At 66.0% G+C, this 17,755-nt stretch overlaps 2 protein-coding genes across 3 annotated transcripts; both read right to left on the reverse strand.

Moving 5' to 3' along the window:
• Positions 1-56: 56 nt before the first annotated feature.
• On the reverse strand, positions 57-15,516 carry LOC131080896 (cullin-9-like). Of its 2 annotated transcripts, XM_058019542.1 has the most exons (30): positions 15,480-15,516; positions 14,069-14,659; positions 11,723-11,877; positions 10,927-11,427; positions 10,685-10,820; positions 10,314-10,504; positions 9,469-9,838; positions 9,053-9,254; positions 8,441-8,648; positions 8,147-8,340; positions 7,814-8,031; positions 7,437-7,668; positions 6,942-7,047; positions 6,413-6,640; positions 6,166-6,256; positions 5,927-6,098; positions 5,468-5,573; positions 5,216-5,311; positions 4,958-5,133; positions 4,324-4,457; positions 4,070-4,246; positions 3,725-3,840; positions 3,144-3,326; positions 2,647-2,804; positions 1,990-2,200; positions 1,737-1,902; positions 1,470-1,615; positions 1,190-1,307; positions 570-766; positions 57-489 (listed from the first exon to the last, which is right to left on the reverse strand). In XM_058019542.1, exons 2-30 carry the CDS (start codon positions 14,643-14,645, stop codon positions 205-207), a joined length of 5,850 nt encoding a protein of 1,949 aa, XP_057875525.1. In that variant the 5' UTR covers positions 14,646-14,659; positions 15,480-15,516; the 3' UTR covers positions 57-204. The 2 variants fall into 2 exon arrangements, with proteins under 2 accessions (XP_057875525.1, XP_057875524.1); XM_058019541.1 differs by lacking the exons at positions 11,723-11,877; positions 14,069-14,659; positions 15,480-15,516 and having other exon boundaries at positions 570-695; positions 10,927-11,354.
• Positions 15,517-16,047: 531 nt separating this feature from the next.
• On the reverse strand, positions 16,048-17,660 carry MRPL2 (mitochondrial ribosomal protein L2). Its single transcript, XM_058020900.1, has 6 exons — positions 17,411-17,660; positions 17,180-17,321; positions 16,976-17,091; positions 16,776-16,886; positions 16,382-16,455; positions 16,048-16,292 (listed from the first exon to the last, which is right to left on the reverse strand). The coding sequence occupies exons 1-6, from the start codon at positions 17,658-17,660 to the stop codon at positions 16,080-16,082; spliced, it is 906 nt and encodes a 301-aa protein (XP_057876883.1). The 3' UTR covers positions 16,048-16,079.
• Between the last annotated feature and the right edge of the window lie 95 nt (positions 17,661-17,755).

The raw sequence follows: 17,755 nt of genomic DNA on the forward strand, positions 1-17,755 counted from the left end.
CCTGTCTGAGATCATGACTGTCAGGGCTGCATGAGCACACAGGGGTATGGCCTGGCCACACTTTCAGCCATGGACCAGCTGAGCTCCCCAACAGACTGCATGGTGGGACTGCGTGGAGCTTGGCTCATTTATTTAAATAAAACTCACACTGTTTAGGAAGAGATAGACTGGATTCAACCTGAGTTCTCACAGCCAGGTCCTCATTTACCTGAACGTGGAAAAAGTCTGTCTCCTTTCAGCAGAGGCCAGGCTTGCTGCTGTCTTGATCTCTACAGTATGGAAGGCAACCTGTGGCTGGACCTGAGAAGTGGGGAGCGTGGTGGATTCAGCAGAGATGTATTCCAAGACGTGAGGCCTCCCCTCCTGGCGCCGCAGGTAGCCCTGGTTCAGCAGGTGCAGGACGCAGGACAGCACGTCCACGCTGTGGCAGCAGAAGCTCAGGAACTGCACCCCCGGGCCCAGCTCTCCCTTCTGACAGGCGTCGATCACCTGTGGCAGCAAGGCAGCCCCAGTGCAGTGGCTGCAGCCCCGGGCAGCCCCTGTGCCCCCCGTGCCCCTGCAGCCCGTACCCTGAACACCAGGCTGTCGATGTGCAGCTGCTTCTCCCCCTTGAGGATGCGGGTGATGAGGCAGCACAGGACGTTCCTCTTCCTCTCCAGGGCGCTCACCTCGGCCCCCTCTGTGCGCAGGTACCTCTGCTGGGGCAGCAGCCTCAGCTGGCGGCCGCAGCTCTGCGCCAGGGCTGCCTGGTTCAGCCGCAGGGCACCTGCAGCCAGCACCCAAGCCAGGCTCAGCCGAGCTTGAGCTGGGCCCTGGAGGAGCCCCAGGGCACACGTGGGCCTGGGGGACCCAAGCTGGGCCTCCTGTGGCTGCCTGCACCGCTGGCCACCCCAGCCCCGTCCCCCACACGTGGCCCCAAGGCTCAGCCATGACACACACGGCCCCTGGCCTGGCCCAAGCCCACACACAGACCGAGACCCCCCTCAGCCACCCACGCTGACCCAGGCCCCGTGCACGGCCCCAGCCCCACCCCACACATCACCCCCAGCCCCACACTGGCCTCAGGCCCCACCCTGACACACATGGACCAGCCCCTCACCAGCCCTACGAGCTCCTGCACCCCTAAGCCCAGCCCCACTCGGGGTTCAGGCCAGCCCCTCTCCCCTGGGTGCCCCAGCCCCACACTCACCCCCTGGAGTGCAGCTCCCCACCAGCACGCCCTGGCCCTGGGTCAGCGGGGTCAGCGCGTGGAGCACCAGGTCAGCAGGGAGCCCTGTGGCCCCCAGCAGGGCCTCCACAGCCACCTCCTGCAGCACGGGGGGCGAGGGCAATGGCCAGGGCTCACTGGCCACAGGCCCTGCCCAGGAACGGGGTCCGTGCCCCAAACACCGCTGGAGACCCCCCCAGCAGAGGGGAAGGGAGGACACGGCCCTGCCCTGCTCCAGCCCCCACCGTGGCTGCAGCCCTACCTGGGCGCTGTTGAAGCACAGCAGGATGTACATCTGCAGCGTGGACACGTGCAGCACGCAGTCTCCAAACTGCAGCTCGGCGTGGCCCAGCCACGTCCACTGCAGCCGCCGGGGCTTGCTGCACTCCCAGCCCAGCTGGCTCTGGCCTGCCAGGGACAGTGTCAGGGACAGGGACGGGCACCAGCCCTGCCAGGCACTCCCAGCCCAGCACCACTTGTGCCTGAGCTGCCCTCCAGGCTCTGGGCACAGCCCGGCCGCAGCACTCACTCTGCCGGCAGAAGTCAGCAAACTCGTCCAGGGGGGAGCTCAGCAGCGCCGGGAAAAACCTCCCAGGGCTCTCCATGTAACAGAGCGGGGACACGGGCCAGCAGTGCGGGGACAGGGCCAGCACCTTCACCTCTGGCACCTCTGCCCCCGTGGCTGTGCCCAGCACCTGGGCACGAGGGCAGCTCCAGTCAGGCTCCGGGATCCCGCCAGGAACACCGGCGGCCCCCGGGCTCCCCACCCCGATCCCGCTCACCTCGTTCAGGCCCGTGTCCAGCTCCAGCAGCCGCTTGTCCTGCTCCTGCAGCTGGAAGAGGCTGAACTGCCGCTGCAGCTCCTCCGACTCGGCCAAGTTGCTCAGCATGTCCTGGGGAAAGCGGCTGGGGAAGCACAGCCCGATCTGCTCCACGATGCCTCCTTCCAGCCACGATGGCCCTTGTGTCAGGAGCCGGTCCCCCAGGTAGTGCCTGCCATGGCCACCAGCTCCAGTCAGGCTGGGCTGAGCCCTGTGGCCATCAGCCACCACCAGGAGACAGCCACAGCCCCGAGCCCCGTGGCCATCAGCCACCACCAGGAGACAGCCACAGCTCGCAGCCCTGTGGCCATCAGCCACCACCAGGAGACAGCCACAGCTCCCAGCCCTGTGGCCATCAGCCACCACCAGGGAACAGCCACAGCCCCGAGCCCAGCCTCACCCTACACATGGCACACGGGCTGGCAGCACACATGTGTCTCCTCCCTGTCCCCAGCAGGGAATGTGATTCCACACACTGGCAGCACCCATGGGCCCTCCACACTCCGTGATCCCATAAAAGCAAAGCAGGAGCACTGCTGCCACAGCAGGCCAAGCTCCCCCAGCACAGCAGGCCATGTGCAGCAGGCCCCTGGCTCTGGGCAGACACAGCAGCCTCACCTGTAGAAGTGTTCAAAGGTGTGGGCAAACTCCAGGCCACTGAAGACCACAAAGGGCTCCAGGAACTGCTGCAGCCGCTCCAGAGGCCCCGTGCTGCCCACAGCCCTGCGGAGCTCCTGGATCTGCACGTCAAGGTAGCGGGCAAACTGCTCACTCACCTGCAAGGGACAGGGCAGGCTGCAGACAGGGCTCACCGGGTGCCCGCAGGGCTGGGCTGGGGGAATGTCCCTGCAGGGAGCACCGGGAAACTCTGGCACTGCCGGGCAGGGGCCGAGGGTGCCCAGGCACCGGCCCAAGGCCGGAGTGTGCCAGGGCCGGGCCCACGCTGGGATGAGCACCCCACACCTGAGCTGGGCACCACCGGGGTGCCAGGGCAGGGCTCTGTGGCTCAGGGGAACAGGACAGCACCCACCCAGAGCCTGCCCCAGTGCCATGGCCAGGGCAGCTCCCCAGCCCCTGCCCAGGGCACGGCCCCGGGGCCGCGCTGCCCCACTCACGTGCAGGGCGGTGAGGAAGGAGAGCTGCAGCAAAGCCCCCGCAAAGCCCTGGCCCAGGGCCAGCACGAAGGCGGCCTGCTGCCCAAAGAGCTCCTCGGTGGCCCCGCGCAGGCGCTGGTACAGCCGGCAGTAGCGCTCCGCAAGGTCCGGCGCCTGCCCCGCCGCCTCCAGGAACCGCTGCACCTGCGGGAGCAGCGCCAGGGCTGAGCCAGCAGGATGTGCCCCTGGAACATCCCAGCCCTGCCCTGGAACACCAGCTGCCTGCTGGCTGCCGGGACTCGGGACCCTGCTGCTGCTGCTGCGGGGCTGCCGAGGTGGGAGCGCAGCTCCGAGGGCAGCCAGGGGCTGTGGGGGCACTGCGGACACACAGCAGCAGCCCCCAGCAGGAACAACAGCCCCACACCGGACCTGCGTCCTGGCCTGGCTGGCACTCGAGCCATGCAGGGTGGCAGCACAGCAGGGCTGTCCCCACATCGCTCCAGGCTCTGTGGAGGGCAGGTACAGCCCGGTGCCTTCCCCATGGGCACTGCCAGACCCCACTCCCTGCTCCAACCCCTCCCAGTCAGCCCTCCAAGCTCTACCTGCTGCTGCACCACGCCACGCCAGCACTGTGAGATTCCCCACAGGCCTCTCGACTTCTCCACAGACACCTTTGCAGTCCTGGCCGGCACCTCCTTGTTCTTCCCCTCCTTCCCACCTGCCAAGGGTCAGCCTCAGGCTCAGTGTGGCTCCATGGGCAGGCCCCACACACTGACCCGCCACAGCAGGGCGGAGGGGACGCTGGGGAGGCACAGCTGCTGCTGGGGCATGACCACAAGCCTTCCCCGGCTCAGGAGCCTCTGTGCCATGGGATGCTCCCCAGAGGAGCCCCATGGCCACAGCCTGGCCCTCTGCAGCAGCCCCAGGCCAGGGCAGCCCCGGCTCACCAGCTGCTCTGGTCTCCTCTGGCTCGGGGCCGCCGGGGTCCACGTGCACCAGGAGCTGGGTCAGGCGCCGCACGCAGGAACCAAAGGCAGCCCTGCGTCCCGGGGCACGGCGGGGCAGCTCCACGCTCTCCAGGTACTCAGTGAGCAGCCAGGCCAGGGCACTGACACCATCGGGGCCTGCGAGGCCAGCCACACTCAGAGCTGGTGCCTCTGCCGGGGCGCGGCACGGCCGGGGCCCGGAGAGCGCGGCCTACCTGGGCTGGTGATGCTCTGCACCAAGGGGGTCACCAGGGCCTCCCAGAATGTCCTGCCCAGTGCCCGCGCTGCCTCCTCGTCGGGAAGGAAGCGGTTGGCAAAGCCCTGCTCGTGCTGCAGCGCCCGGTTCAGTCTGCAACAGCGAGCGGGCAGCGCTCGGTGCCAAGGGCTGGAGAACTCCCGTGGCAGAGCAGAGCGCAGTGCTGGCTCCCTGCTCTGCCCTTTGCCAGGGCACCATGGCTCGCTGGCCCCACGGCCCCCAGCAGCCAGGGAGGGCCCCTTGCTGTCCCCAGGGCTGCCCCCAATGGCCCTTGGGGCCCTCGCAGCCTCTGCCAAATGGGGGCTGAGCAGTGCCTGTGGCCACGAGATCCTGCTGTGCCTGGCCAACCTCTGCCAGGACGTGCCAGCCCCTGGGGGACCAGCATCCTGCTCTGGGGGTTAGCCCAGCTTAAACCCCAATGACCCCAAGGTGGCCCTGGCCAGGAAGGAGCACCAGTGGCCAGGAAGGAGCAAGGGCCCCTCCCAGCCAGCTGCTCCTTTCCCAGCCCTGCAGTCCCCTCACAGGCTGCCAGCCCTGTCCCCCCGGGCCCTGGGACACCAGGGATGCGACGGCACAGCCAGGACACCACTCACCTGCCAAAGAGCTGCAGCAGCCGGCCCCGGTCTCGGCAGATCTCCTGGCTCCAGGCTTGAGCCCGAGCAGCGCAGGAGAGGAACGTCCGCCGGCACAGCTGCTCCCTGAAGATGGGCCAGAAGCTGGGCTTGGGACCCAGCACCTCGATGCCACGCACACGTGTGTCAATGCCACCCTAGGGGACAGCGGCACCCTCAGTTCCTGTGGCTCCAATGCCCCTCAGTGCCCGCTCCAGGCCCTGCCCCTGCTCCCCCTACCTGCTGGCACCGCTTCACCCGGATCTGGATGACGGGCCAGAAGCGGGTCATGTTCTCCAGCAGGATCACTCTGCTGTCCGAGGGCAGGATGGTCACCTGCAGGGAGGCACCGAGCCCTCAGCGTGCCAGGCAGCCCCGGGAGGCTCCCACAGCGCAGCTCCTGCCATTCCCAGCTCCCCGGGCCTCCCGGCACAGCCAGACCTGCAGGGGGCACAGCAAGGAGCAGCCCCCGCCCCTCCCACGGGCACTCACCGCGTTCAGCTCCGTCCTGATGGTGGCAGGGCTGTCCCCGCCCAGCACCACCACCCTCGATGGCATGTAGCTGGAGTCCTCGCTGGCCACCAGCATGCTCAGCTCCCTGCACACACAAACACCGTGGGGCTGCCCAGGCATCCCCCCTCCCTGCCCCAGCCCTGCCAGCCACGTCCCGCTGGCCCCAGGACAGAGCCACTGTGGCAGGGCTGGCACAGATCCCCAGGACAGAGCCACTGTGGCAGGGCTGGCACAGACCCCCAGGACAGAGCCACTGTGGCAGGGCTGGCACAGATTCCCAAGGACAGAGCCACTGTGGCAGGGCTGGCACAGACCCCCAGGACAGAGCCACTGTGGCAGGGCTGGCACAGATTCCCAAGGACAGAGCCACTGTGGCAGGGCTGGCACAGATGCCCAGAGCCCTCTCCTGCACACACAGCCCTGCCAGCCCAGCCCCACCTGATCACCACTCCACACTGCATGTGCACAGTGATGAAGTGGGAGCCCGTGCTGCCGTTCGACTCCCAGTAGGTCCTGGGGTTCCTGTCCGTGAGCTTGCTGGCCTGGTGCGAGTTGGAAGAGACCTGCACCTTCTCCCAGCACTTGTCCTCCTTCACCTCCATGCTGGAGCCTGTGGGCAGAGCACATGCAGCTTCCAGCCACCAAGCCTGGCGTCAGCTCCCCCTGCCTGCGCTCACCTTGGCACAGGTTGTGCAGGAAGACATCAAAGAAGGGGATGCTGATGGGCTGCTGGCTCCGGCGGTGCTCCTCAATCTGTCCCAGCACCAGCTGTGGGACGGGGCAAGGCTCTCACCAGGGGCTCCTGCTCCCCTCAGCCCCGCAGGGCTGTGCCAGGCACACAGCACGAGGCATCCCTCGGCAGCAGGGACAGCCTGGTGCCCCCAGCCCCCAATGCCCAGCCCAGCCGTGCCTCCCCAGGCCCACCTGGATGCAGCCAGCCAAGATGCTGCTCGTCAGCTTCTTGTAGAGCCCGGCGAACTTCTCGCACTCCGCCACCAGCTCCAGCAGGGCCGGCGCCAACGGCGGCACCGTGCTGTGCTTCTCCAGGGCCTTGGACAGAGCCTCGTGGGTGCCCACGTGGCACATCACCACCACACAGTCCTTGCTGGCACTGCCCAGGCGGTGCAGGAAGCCAACGACCTCCTGCAGCACCTGCTGAGACGCAGCCCTGAGCACACGGGCGCTGCTGGCAGCTCCAGGGCCCCCACAGACGGAGCTGCAGCTCCATTGCCTCATCCCAGCCCAGCAGCACCCACCAGAGCCTGGCAGGGCACAGCCAGACTGGGCATGGCCACCAGGACAGGGACACGGCCAGGACAGCCCCTCCCACCTCTCCCAGTGCCTCGGACACACGGCCAGGCTGGGGCCACCAGCGGGGCCCTGCCTGCCCAGCCCGGCTGCGGCACAGCCAGCACAGCCACCCTGCCTGCCACGAGCCCCAGGGCCCCCTCACCTCCCAGCTGCTGCTGTGCGTGATCAGCAAGGACACACAGGGCTCCACACACTCGTGCCAGGGCAGCACATCCTCCTGGTAACTCTCCAGGAACTTGTTCAGGATCCTGGGTGACAGAGGGGGCCTGCTCAGTGTGGGCACAGGGACAGCAGGGCTACAGGCAGCCCTGCTTCCCTGCCCCACCTGCAAGGCACCTCTCAGGGACTGCGAACTGAGGCTCCCCTGGCACCCTGCACACCCCACCAGACCCCAGGCGTGTCCTCTGCTGCCCCTGCATGTCCCCACCACACCAGGCACAGCTGCTGTGGCCCCACGTGGCCCTGTGCCCCAGGACACCCCAACTGGTCCCTGCCTACGTGCTGGGGTGAGCCTGCCCCCAGTGAAGAGCAGCCCCACCAGCACCCACAAACAGGCACTGGCTCTCCCCACCATGACCCCCAGCACTCACACACCTCATGAGGGGGTCCCAGACCCCCCCAGTCACCCTGCACCCACCTGAGGATGCTCAGGCTCACGGCCTTCTCTGTCCCCAGCAGCTCCAAGCTGCGCAGCAGTAGCCTGAAGCAGCTGTGGTCCTGCAGCAGCTGGGCCACCTGGCCAGAGGGAACGGGGCCTTGGCTGCACAGCTGCCGCTCCAGGGCCACCACCACCTCCTTGCACAGACTGCCATCGTCCAGGCCACCCAGCAGCATCTGCACGCCCTTGGGGTCCAGCAGGGGCTCTGTGCCTGCCATGACAGGGACACTGAGCCCAGCCCAGGCGCTCACGGAGCACCAGCAGCCCCTCAGGGTGCTCTGCCCTGCCGGGCCAGGCAGCCCCGCCCTGGCACCCGCGGGGCCGTGGCACCCACGGGCACGGTGGGCACACGGTACCTGCAGCCTCCGGGCCCAGGGGCAGCCCGTGCTCCGCCAGGCGATTGATGGCGCTGAGGGCCAGCACTGCCTGGGGGCAGCCGCTGCTCTGCCCGGCCCTCCAGCAGCTCTGCAGCGCCGCCAGCAGATCGCAGCTCGCCAGCTGCTCCGCCAGGCCCCGGTGCCCGTCCATCAGCATGTTCACCACCAGCAGGCCGTTCCGCACGCCTGAGGAGCCCCTGCAGGGACACAGCCGTGCCACTCTCCTGCCCCCACAAACCACCTGCCCGCCCTGCCCGTCCTTCCCCCTGCAGATTGCCCCCGACCTCAGCCCTCTCCACGCTCTGCCCCTACCCTGGGACCCTCTGCATGGTGCTCAGGGCAGCAGGGATGCTGCTCAGCAGGCTGGCAGAGCCCTTGCTGGAGGCAGAGCCGATGCTGGCGAAGATCTCCCGCATCATCTGCGCGTCGCCGTGGTTCCAGGCCAAGCCCTTCCCGCCGGCGCCTCCCGGCTCCGCGTCCGCAGCTCCCACCAGCACCTTCAGGGCCTGCCAGGACGAGAGCGGCGCGGGGGCAGCGGCGCCTGCACCCCGCCCGGGCAGCCCGCGCTGCCCTGCCCGCCCCGGCGAGCCCCGGGCGCTCACTCACCGCCAGCCCGGCCTGCTGCACCAGGGCGGAGCGGCCGTGCAGCCGCATGCAGCCCAGCACGGCCCGCACGCCGCCCTCCGTGGCAAAGGGCACGCGCCACTCGTAGCGGGCCAGCAGCGCGGCCAGCAGCCGCAGCGTCACCGCCACCAGCGCCTTCTCCGCCGCCGCCGCGCTCAGCAGCTCCACCGACACCTGCACCAGCTTCTCCCTGCGGGGCACAGCACACCTCAGGCACGGCCTCCTCGGGCCCCGACAGCCACCTCCTTCCTGCCCGCGCTGCAGCTGGGACAGCCCCGCCAACGGGCCTGCCGGGGACACAGGGACACAAAATCCGCCTTTCCTCTCGCCCTGCCAACCGGCCTGCCGGGGACACAGGGACACAAAATCCGCCTTTCCTCTCGCCCTGCCAACCCGCCTGCCGGGGACACAGGGACACAAAATCCACCTTTCCTCTCGCCCCGCCAACGGGCCTGCCTGGGACACAGGGACACAAAATCCACCTTTCCTCCCGCACACACCGCCCTCCACGCTCCCGCTGCCACCTCCCGCTCCTCCAGCTCAGCACCGGCCCCACCGGGCAGCAGGAGGGCTCTGCAGCACCCCAACACTCACCCGGCGCTCCCCATGCCCAGCCCGCCCTGGGCTGTGCCAGCTTGCTGCTCCGACTTGGGCTCTTCCTCCAGCATCTCCAGGATGTGCCTGAGCCCAGCCAAGCGCAGCCCCACCGCCGAGCTGCTGCTCTGGATCACCTCCACCACAGCTGCAACCTTGGCCAGCGAGCCGCCCTCACTCGGCCCCTTGGAGCTGCCCAGCGCTGGCCGGAGGGACGGAGCCGTCAGGGCAGCGGCGACACCTCCAGAGCTCCCAGGGTGCCACCCAGCCACACACCCAGCACCCACGGGCACCCCCACCCACCTCGGGCAGCCCTGGCTGCACGGCCCCCGTGCCCTGCCCAGAGTATCCCCTGTGGGGGCAGCAGCGCCGCTGCCGGCACCGCGCCTGTGCCCCAGCGTGTGCCAGGACGTTACCTTGGCTCTGCTCCTCCGTCACCTCTGGCAAGAACAGCCCTTCCCTCTCCAGGAGCTCGCTGAACAGCTGGGAATCCGACTTCTCTGCCACATCACGGCCCTGGGGCGGCCCTGGGGCTGCACAAAGGTCTCCCTCCGCTGCCTTGGCCATCGTGCCCTCAGGGCCGCTGCTCCTGTCACCCTCTGAGGACACTGCGGGGCTCCCTCCACCATCCTGCTCTGCTCCCCTCCCCAGGAGGTGTCTGCCATAGACAGGGGAGCCCCGCAGGTCCCGCAGGGAGCTGCCCTGGCACCGCTCCTCCAGGGCCTGCAGCACCTTCTGGGCCAGCTCCGCAGGCACCGACAGCTGCACCAGCGCTTCTTCATCCACCTCCGACAGCCACACCATGGCGACAAGTTAATCTCGGGCTCGCCACGCTCCGCACGCCCCTTGTGGCGGCCCCTGGCACCACGGACAGAAAGGCTGCACCGCCACAGGTGCCCAGGGCCGCTCCCCACTGCCACCCTCCCCTGCCTGTCCCCAGCCCGACCCACCAGCCCACAGCTCCCACCCGTGCTCAGCACCCAACTGCAGCTGGCAGAGTGACCCCACGGCCTGGCCTCGCCTGCCCAAACCTGCACAGTCACTCTTCAGCCAGGGGACACTGCCTGTCCTCTCATCTCCATCACTGCTCTGCTGGGACAAGCTCTCCAAGCTTTCCCCTCCCCACTCACCCTCCCATTTCTGCCCCGCCCAGGCTGGCCCTGCACAGCTCACACCTGCCCTCTCCTCTGGGCCTGCTCCCTTCCCCAATGCTCCCTTTGCTCCTCCCTCCCATTTCCCTGCTGCAGGCTCTGGTCCCTACCTGCTCTCCCAGGTGCTGCTGGATGAGACAGGTGATCTCTTCCTGCTCCTGTGCTCCCAGCCTCCTCACAAAGAAGAGCAGCTCCCACCACTCGGCACGGCTCAGGGTGTCTGCAGCCTTGGGCAGCCGCTGGCCCAGGTAAGGCAGGGAGTACAGCCCCCCCAGGGGCTTGCACAGGAATGGCTGTGGAACTGCAGGGGAGCAGGGCAAGGGAGGGCACAGTCAGCTCTGCCAGCTCCCCCATCCTCTGCTGCACACTCATTCCTCGCGCTGGGCAGAAGAGGTCCCCACCATACCATAACTCGCTGGGAGACGGGAAAGTGACAGGAGGGCAGTGGGAGAGTTGGAACATGCTCAAAGGGGCTGCTCACCTGCTCTCAGTCTGTGGTTTCGTGTCAGGGTGTTAACCTTCTCCTGGCCCTCCAGCTCCTTTTGTTCTGAAGGCCCAATGATCTCGACCATGTGCCAGTGAACCCAGTAGGTACAGCCTAGAGCTTGCCAGTACACCTGAGGAAGAAAGCCCAGCACACACCCAGCTGGCAGAAGGCAAACCCAACCCCAGTGTGCCCACGCCAGGCTGCACAGGAGAGCAGAGCAGCCCCTTGGATGGTACCTGCACCGGGGGCACGCCGTCGTTGCTGCGGCGGAAGTCGCCCTCGTCGCCGGCGCTGACCTGCTCGTAGTCCTCGAGCATGCGCACCCTCATGCCGCTCACCAGCGTGGCCTGCACGTACTCCACGTAGCTGCTGCGGCTCGGGAACGCCGAGCGCGTCCTGAAGGCCACGGGCTCCTTTGCTGGGCACGTGGGGGCTGCTCGGGCGGCAGAGCTGGCCGGGGGCTTGTGCTGGAAGATGGAGCGGGCAGGGCGAGGCTGCGGGTCCCGCTTGTGCCTGTGGCTCCAGCCCATGGCGTGCACCAGCTCCGAGATGAGGCTGGCCATGGCCATGCTGAACTCAAACTCCTGCTTCACACGGCTCCTGTGCTCAGGGACGGGGCTGGGCACAGCACAGCCCTGCTGCTCCTCTCCCTGCTCCACGCCGCTGCTCAGCTTGTCCAGGAGAGAGGTCACACACAGGTAGCGCTTCACCAGGACAAACAGCTGCTTCCCAGGGATCTGCAACAAGCACAGCTCTCACACTCAGCCCCCAGCTCACTCCCAGAGCCTCCCATGAGACCTCTCAGCCACCCTGCCCTCCCTGCTGGCAGACCAGGCTCTCCAGGTGCCTCTGCACCAGCCCCAGCCTCTCACCAGGCCCAGACCCTGTCCCAGCTCTCCCTACAGCCAGCCCTGCTCCCCTGCCCACCTTCAGTCCCCTCCTGTCCCACACAAGGGTCCAGCCCTGGCCCCGCTCCCACCCTCCTGCCCCTCACGCCCGCAGGCCCAGGGCTGGTGGCGGCTCTGTCACCACCTGAGGGAGGTGAATCCCCTCGAAGGACAGGCAGGGCTCTGCAGAGGATGTGATCTCAGCAAACAGCTCCAGCAAGGTGCAGCGGCTGTCAAAGTCCATGTGCTGCTCAATGCCATCCTGCTGGCTCAGGGACAGCAGCACATGGGCCCAGATTCCTGCAACAACAACAAAAACTCCTCAGCCTCACAAAGACAACCCTCACCCAAGCTCCCTGCCAGAGACAGAGCTGCAGGGAAGGAACAGCTTTGCTGCTCAGTGTCACCTGATCCACGTTCTGTCCCTTCCTCTGCAGTGGCAACATTTTGCTCCATGCTCTATTTTTTCTACCCCTAAAGCTGAGAGATTCTCACAAAGCAGCAACCTCAAATAACTGATTCCAGAACAGGGTCCCAGGGAAGAAAAGAAGTCAAGGTTTAACCTGAATCAGCCCCTCATTTGCCCCACTTCAGAGCTGCATGAACTCAGGCACTAGGATAGGGAAAGCCGGATGTCCTGTGGGATACACCACAACCAGCAACCTTCCAGGTGCACCCAAGCCTCATCAGGCACTTCCAAGCCATGGCAGCTCCTCCTAAATGAGAGAACTGGGTGAGGACCAGCCTCTAGCCACCCAGGGTTGTGTCAAGCCCTTCATTGCAAGGCTACATGGAAGGAGATTGTCTGTTCCTCTAAGTGTTTCCAGCCAAGAACCTTTTCACTGCAAAAAGTCTAAGTAAGAAGGAAGCCATAAACAAGAACATAAAGAATCACAAACCTGGCTGACAAATGCTAATGGATGCAGTGAGGAGAAACAAATCTGGTCAGTCATAACAATTAGTAAGGACATCTGGACAACAATTAGTAAGGACATCTGGCATGTAAGAATGATTATTTCTCAGTAAGATTATCTGATTAATTGGAATTGGCAAGGAACACAAAAGGGGTGCAGAGAAAGGGTTATAAAAGGTGCCAGCCATGTTTAAACCACAGCTGGTCAGTGTGTTTGTCCGACAGTCCTGTACCTGATTGACAGAGTTTGTCCTACTTTCCTATTGAATCTTTACTAAGTCTGTCTCTGCCCTGTGTGTGTGCTGCAAAGACCAAGTGCCAGCTGCTGGTGAGACCTGCATGAGTGGCATTTGGTACCACGAACTGGGGCTGTGGGAGCCCTGTGCAGTCAGCCAGGGGAGTGAGTGGCAGTCAGTGGTGCCATCACTCTCTGGATCAAATCACAGATTTGAGCATGGAACGCCAGTTATCAGGAAGACTGGTGTACAGCTGACCCAGATCAATGGCTCAGTTCTGATCAGGGCTGTAGGAGTCCCTGGCCTGGTGTGCCAGCTACTGGGGCAAGTGCAAAGGTCTCTCCAGTGCCGGTGCCTGGAGCTGGCAGGATCCTCGGTCATCAGCCACTGGGGAGAGAACAGTGTGTGTTCTGAAGAACAGCTGCTGGAAGGGAGGCAAGAGAGGAGCTCAGCAGCTGAAGCAGGACTGCAGTGCCCGAGGCCAGCGGGGAAGGGTGAGTGTCTGCACCTTTGCCTACCCTGCTGTGCATGTAACTCGTTAGCAACACTTCATGCTGGAATAGCAAGGAGGAGGTCCTGGGTCCAGACCAAGGTATGATGTGGATGGGGGCTGGTGCTTGAAGTCCCAAGGGATGTGTGAATGTGGACTGTGGAACAAAAGTGCTAGAGGTTTACTAGCAAACATCAGGCTTAACAAACTGATGAGCAAGGGGATCCCTGAGACCGGTAGAAGGGCTTGGATCCAGGCACAGGTGCATGCTGGTACCCAAGGGATCCGTGAATGTGTGTGTACTTGTGAACCTGGAAAATGCAGTGTGTGCTGGCAGGAGTGACCTTGTGTCTCTGCCAGACAAAGAGCAGGAGGGGACACGGCTGGCTTGTGTTTATGTGAGTGCCGTAAGTGTGTGCTGTCAGAGTCCTGCCTGTGTCCGTGCTCCAGGATGGGCAATCAGCTTTGCTACTGGTTGAACCTGCAAATGGGAAAGTGGCAGCTTCATCCCTCAGCCTGAGAAGCTCCAGATTCCCCAGGCTGGGTTCCAGCAGTGGAGCAGGAGAGGTGCTGGGGCTGCTAGAGGAGACAGCCACCCTTTACATTCCTTCACACTCCTAACAGTTAGTCAGCATCCCAGCTCAGAAACCTGGCAGGGGAGAGCTTCCAACTCCAAGAGCAGTCCAGACAACTGCAACAACCACAGAAATCCAGAAGATCCCGACTGATTCTCCCCATTTTGCCAAGAAGCCCCGAGACACGCTGCTCCCCAGCACCTCACCCCTGCCGAAGGCTGGCACCCCCACTGCCCAGCCTCCCTCCTCAGTGGCCCCGAGCAGGAGCAGCCCCCACCTGCATCGTGAGCCCCCAGCGCTCGCAGCATCTCGCCGGCGCCGCGGCGGACGCGCCGCTCCCTGTGGCACAGCATGGCCGTCAGCAGCTCCAGGGCTCCCGCCTCCCTGAAGGCGCCCGCCAGGGAGCCGATGCTGGCGTAGGCGCCCAGCACGTGCACCGTGCTCAGGACGGAGCACTCGGGGCTCCCGGCCTCGGCCACCTGGCGCCCGGCTCGCCGCACCAGGCTCCTCACGTCGGCCTCCATCTCCAGCAGCGAGGCCTCGTCCAGCGGCGCCGCGTCCGGCGCGACTTTGTCCGCGGCCGACGGCCTCGTGCGGGCCAGCAGCGCCGGGCAGCTGGCGCGGACCTCTTCTGCAGACATCCACAGGGAGATGCTCTCTGCCTTGCCGTCTCCAGAGGAGGCGCCGCCGCCGCCTCCCGCCGCTCTCTCTTCCGAGCTGACCACGCTCCACCGCACCAGGTATTCCGGCCGCTCGTCGTGGCCGCGCCGCTGCCGCAGCAGCTGCTCTGGGTGCGCCTGCAGCTTGGGGCCCAGCTGCACCAGCAGCGTGCCAGCGTGCTGCTCCTTCACCATGGCAGCAGCTGCGTCTGCAGGGACAGAGGGGAAGCAGGAGCTGGAGAGGTGGCTGAGGCATGCTGTGGCTAGAGATCCGTGTTCCCGTGTGTCACAGGGCTGGTGATATGGCAATGCAGCCATTAAAATGTGCTTTTATACCGGCTGTACTCAAAGACAGCGCTGTACAACCCTAACATAGCATATATGAGATATGGCTCACTTTCTCCTTGGAAAGCCGCATATATGGAGTTACAAGATAACAGGGCAAAACACAGTGATTTCTGGACTGCCATACAGACTGTGGGCACGGCAGGAATACGGACAGCAGTGCCCAGGAAGGGCAGCTTTCCCCAGGAAGCTCAGCTGTAACACCTGGCTGTGTGTTGATGGAGCGAGGTACCCGAGCCAGGCAGAGCCCACACGCTGGATCAGGCAGAGCCCACACGCCAGTGCAAGTCTGCACTGGAGGGCTCCGTGCACATCACCGGGCCGGGACCGGGACCCGGCGAGGGACAGGCCCGTGCCCGGGGCACACATGCTAAAGGCGGGATGCACGGCACTGGCGTCCCCGTGGAGAGGGCTCGTACGGGCCGGCCGCACCAGCGGCACCATCAAAGCTCCTTCCAGGCGCGGGCAAAGCGAGAACTCGCCGGGCACCGAGCACCGGACCCGGCCCGGTTCGGCTGCCGCACCTCACGCCCGGCCGGCCCGAGGCCGCGACCGAGACCTCCCCTAAACGGCCCGGGCCCGTCCCGGCTCGGCTCCGCTCGGGGCGCTCGCCGGCCGCTCCCGGCCGAGCCCGGCCCGCCGCCCTCCCTCCGCCGCGGGGCCGCGCCGGGGCCGCCGCGTTACCTCCGGCACCGCTCCCGCGCCGCTCCGGCCGCGGGCGCCTGCGCAGAGCCCGCCCGACGGCGGCCGTGAGGGCCGGGCCTGGGCGGGCGCGGCGGGACCGACCGGGGGCAGCGCCGGGGACTGGATGAGGCACAGGGAGCACAGAGCGGCACTTGGGGCGCTGAGGGACGGAGCAGGGTGGGACAGGGAAGGCGGCGAGGGAAGGAGGCAGCAGAGGGCCGGGGAGCAGTGAGGCGCTGCCGGGGCTGGGAGGAACTGCTGTCCGTGATTGGCAGCTTCCCAGTCACCTTGGCTGGATGCCACTTCCCCGTCCGCTTGTCTTCATTCCTCCACAAGCTGAGGGTGAGAGAAGAGCTCGGGTGTCCTACAGCTAGGTTTGACACGATTGTGCCAATTGACCACACCGGGTCACCCACCAACTTCAAACTTTAGCCAAGGCAGTCCACAGCCCCACACTCATTTCTTGCACCAACCCCACTCCTGCCAGAGACTGAACACAGCAGAACTTGACCTGTCTGAAAGTGAGGAAAGGCCCTGTGCATAAAAGACATCAGTAATGCGACAGCGGTAGCATGAAAAACGCTTTATTTGCCCCAGGCATCACTCCACTGCTTTGACCCGCGGCAGGTTGACGTAGCTTTTCATGGGAGGGAGAGGTTTGATCTTGCGGCCGGCCCAGCCACCCTTGCGGTGCCACAAGCCCGTGTGCGGGCGCTTGCCCAGCCAGCGGTTCCGGCCCGCCTTCCCGATCACCCGCTTGTTGTGATCCACGTTGGACACGCGGCCCACCGTGGCCACACAGGTCTCCAGCACCTGGGGGACAGAAAAGCGCTGCAGCCCTCCCCGGGGGCACAAGGTTGTGTGCCCAGGCAGTGGAGCCAGGGACAGCACAGCTCCTTTACCTGCATGTGCCTTTTGGACGGCAGCTGCACGATGGCTGTCCCGTTCACCTTCCGCAGCAGCACCCCACAAGTACCTGCAGAAGGCAAGAGAGGAGGCAGCTGCATTGAGCAGCAGGACAAAGTATCCCATCCTGTGACAAGCACATCCCCATAATGGTAACTCCCCAAAGTACTGTTATACTAAATGTGGGACTCTTCGCAGAAGACAGAGCCTTGAGGAATTAACAGGGTAGAGCTGCCCCTGTTTTTCTGGAGGGATGTGTTGCACTCTAACATGAGAAGAAGATGGCAACTCCCTGTCACTGGCCACCCAGAGCAGTGTCCCCCTGTCCTCCTCTCCACCTGTGCTCAGCCAAATCCCTACAAAGAGTGGGTTCCCTGTGTGGGGACATACCAGCTGCCCGGATGTACTGTGCTCCCTTCCCAGGGTGGCTCTCCAGGTTGCAGATCAGTGTGCCTACAGGCAGAGCCCCCAGTGGGTATGCGTCCCCTTCGCTGGCTGACACTGGAAGACAGAAGCTGCCAAGTTGGGCAAGGAGCAGCCGACGAGCCCTCGACAAGACCGGCACAGCCGCCCCTGGCCCTGGCGTGCACCTGCCATCCTGCTAATGTGAGGCGAGTTCGTGATGGTGCTCCCTGGCTGCATGTTCTCCGTGGCAATGATCCAGCGCTTGCGGTTGCCGCCGGCCACCAGGGCGATGTCAGCCGACCTGCACGGAGAACCCGCGGCGGCTGAGCGGGAGGCCACGGCCGGCGCGACCGCCCGGGCCCGGGGCCGAGCCCGCACCCCGCACTCGCCTGCAAGGGTCGTATCGGACGCTGATGACCTTCTCGGTGAAGGGCTCCGCCGGGGCGCCCTCCTCGTAGCGCAGGCGCTGGAAGTCGATCATGCGGTAGCGCCGCTTGTGTCCCCCGCCGATTCCCCGCACGCGGACGCGGCCTGCGGGACACGGGAGCGGCTGCAGGCGGGACCCTCCGCGCCCAGCCGGCCCCGGCAGCCCGCCTGCGCCCGCCTTCCCGCCCGCCCACCTGTGTGGTCGCGGCCGCCCGTCTTCTTCATGCCCACGGGCCGCACGGTGTACTTGGTCCGGCACTTCCACAGCGGGTCGGTGGTGCAGCGCGGCGCCGAGCCGCTCAGCCCGCGGCAGGCGGCAGGCGCCGACAGCGGCCCCGGCAGCCAGGGCTGGGGGCCGGACGGCAGTGCCGGGGGCCGGGCCCGGCGGGGGCCCGCCGACAGCAAGAGAGCACCGAAAGCGCGGCAGAGCCCCAGCGCCGCCATGGCCGCGGGAAGGCGCCGCCGGACGGGGCGGGGCCGCCGCGGGCCCGAGCTGGGGCTGCCGGCAGGTGGCGCGCTGCCGCCGGCGGGGCCGAGGC

This window comes from Melospiza georgiana, chromosome 3 (genome assembly GCF_028018845.1).
Source record: "Melospiza georgiana isolate bMelGeo1 chromosome 3, bMelGeo1.pri, whole genome shotgun sequence".
Classification (NCBI taxonomy): Eukaryota; Metazoa; Chordata; class Aves; order Passeriformes; family Passerellidae; genus Melospiza; species Melospiza georgiana.

Coding starts and splice junctions, on each gene's coding strand:
- MRPL2 (XM_058020900.1), bottom strand. CDS start 17,660: ATGGCGGCGCTGGGGCTCTGCCGCGCTTTCGGTGCTCTCTTGCTGTCG. Junction 17,322..17,410: donor GGGCGGCCGCGACCACACAG/GTGGGCGGGCGG, acceptor CGTGTCCCGCAG/GCCGCGTCCGCGTGCGGGGA. Junction 17,092..17,179: donor GTCCGATACGACCCTTGCAG/GCGAGTGCGGGG, acceptor TTCTCCGTGCAG/GTCGGCTGACATCGCCCTGG.
- LOC131080896 (XM_058019542.1), bottom strand. CDS start 14,645: ATGGTGAAGGAGCAGCACGCTGGCACGCTGCTGGTGCAGCTGGGCCCC. Junction 11,878..14,068: donor GCTGGGGGCTCACGATGCAG/GTGGGGGCTGCT, acceptor TTGTTGTTGCAG/GAATCTGGGCCCATGTGCTG. Junction 8,341..8,440: donor TGCAGCAGGCCGGGCTGGCG/GTGAGTGAGCGC, acceptor TCGTCCTGGCAG/GCCCTGAAGGTGCTGGTGGG.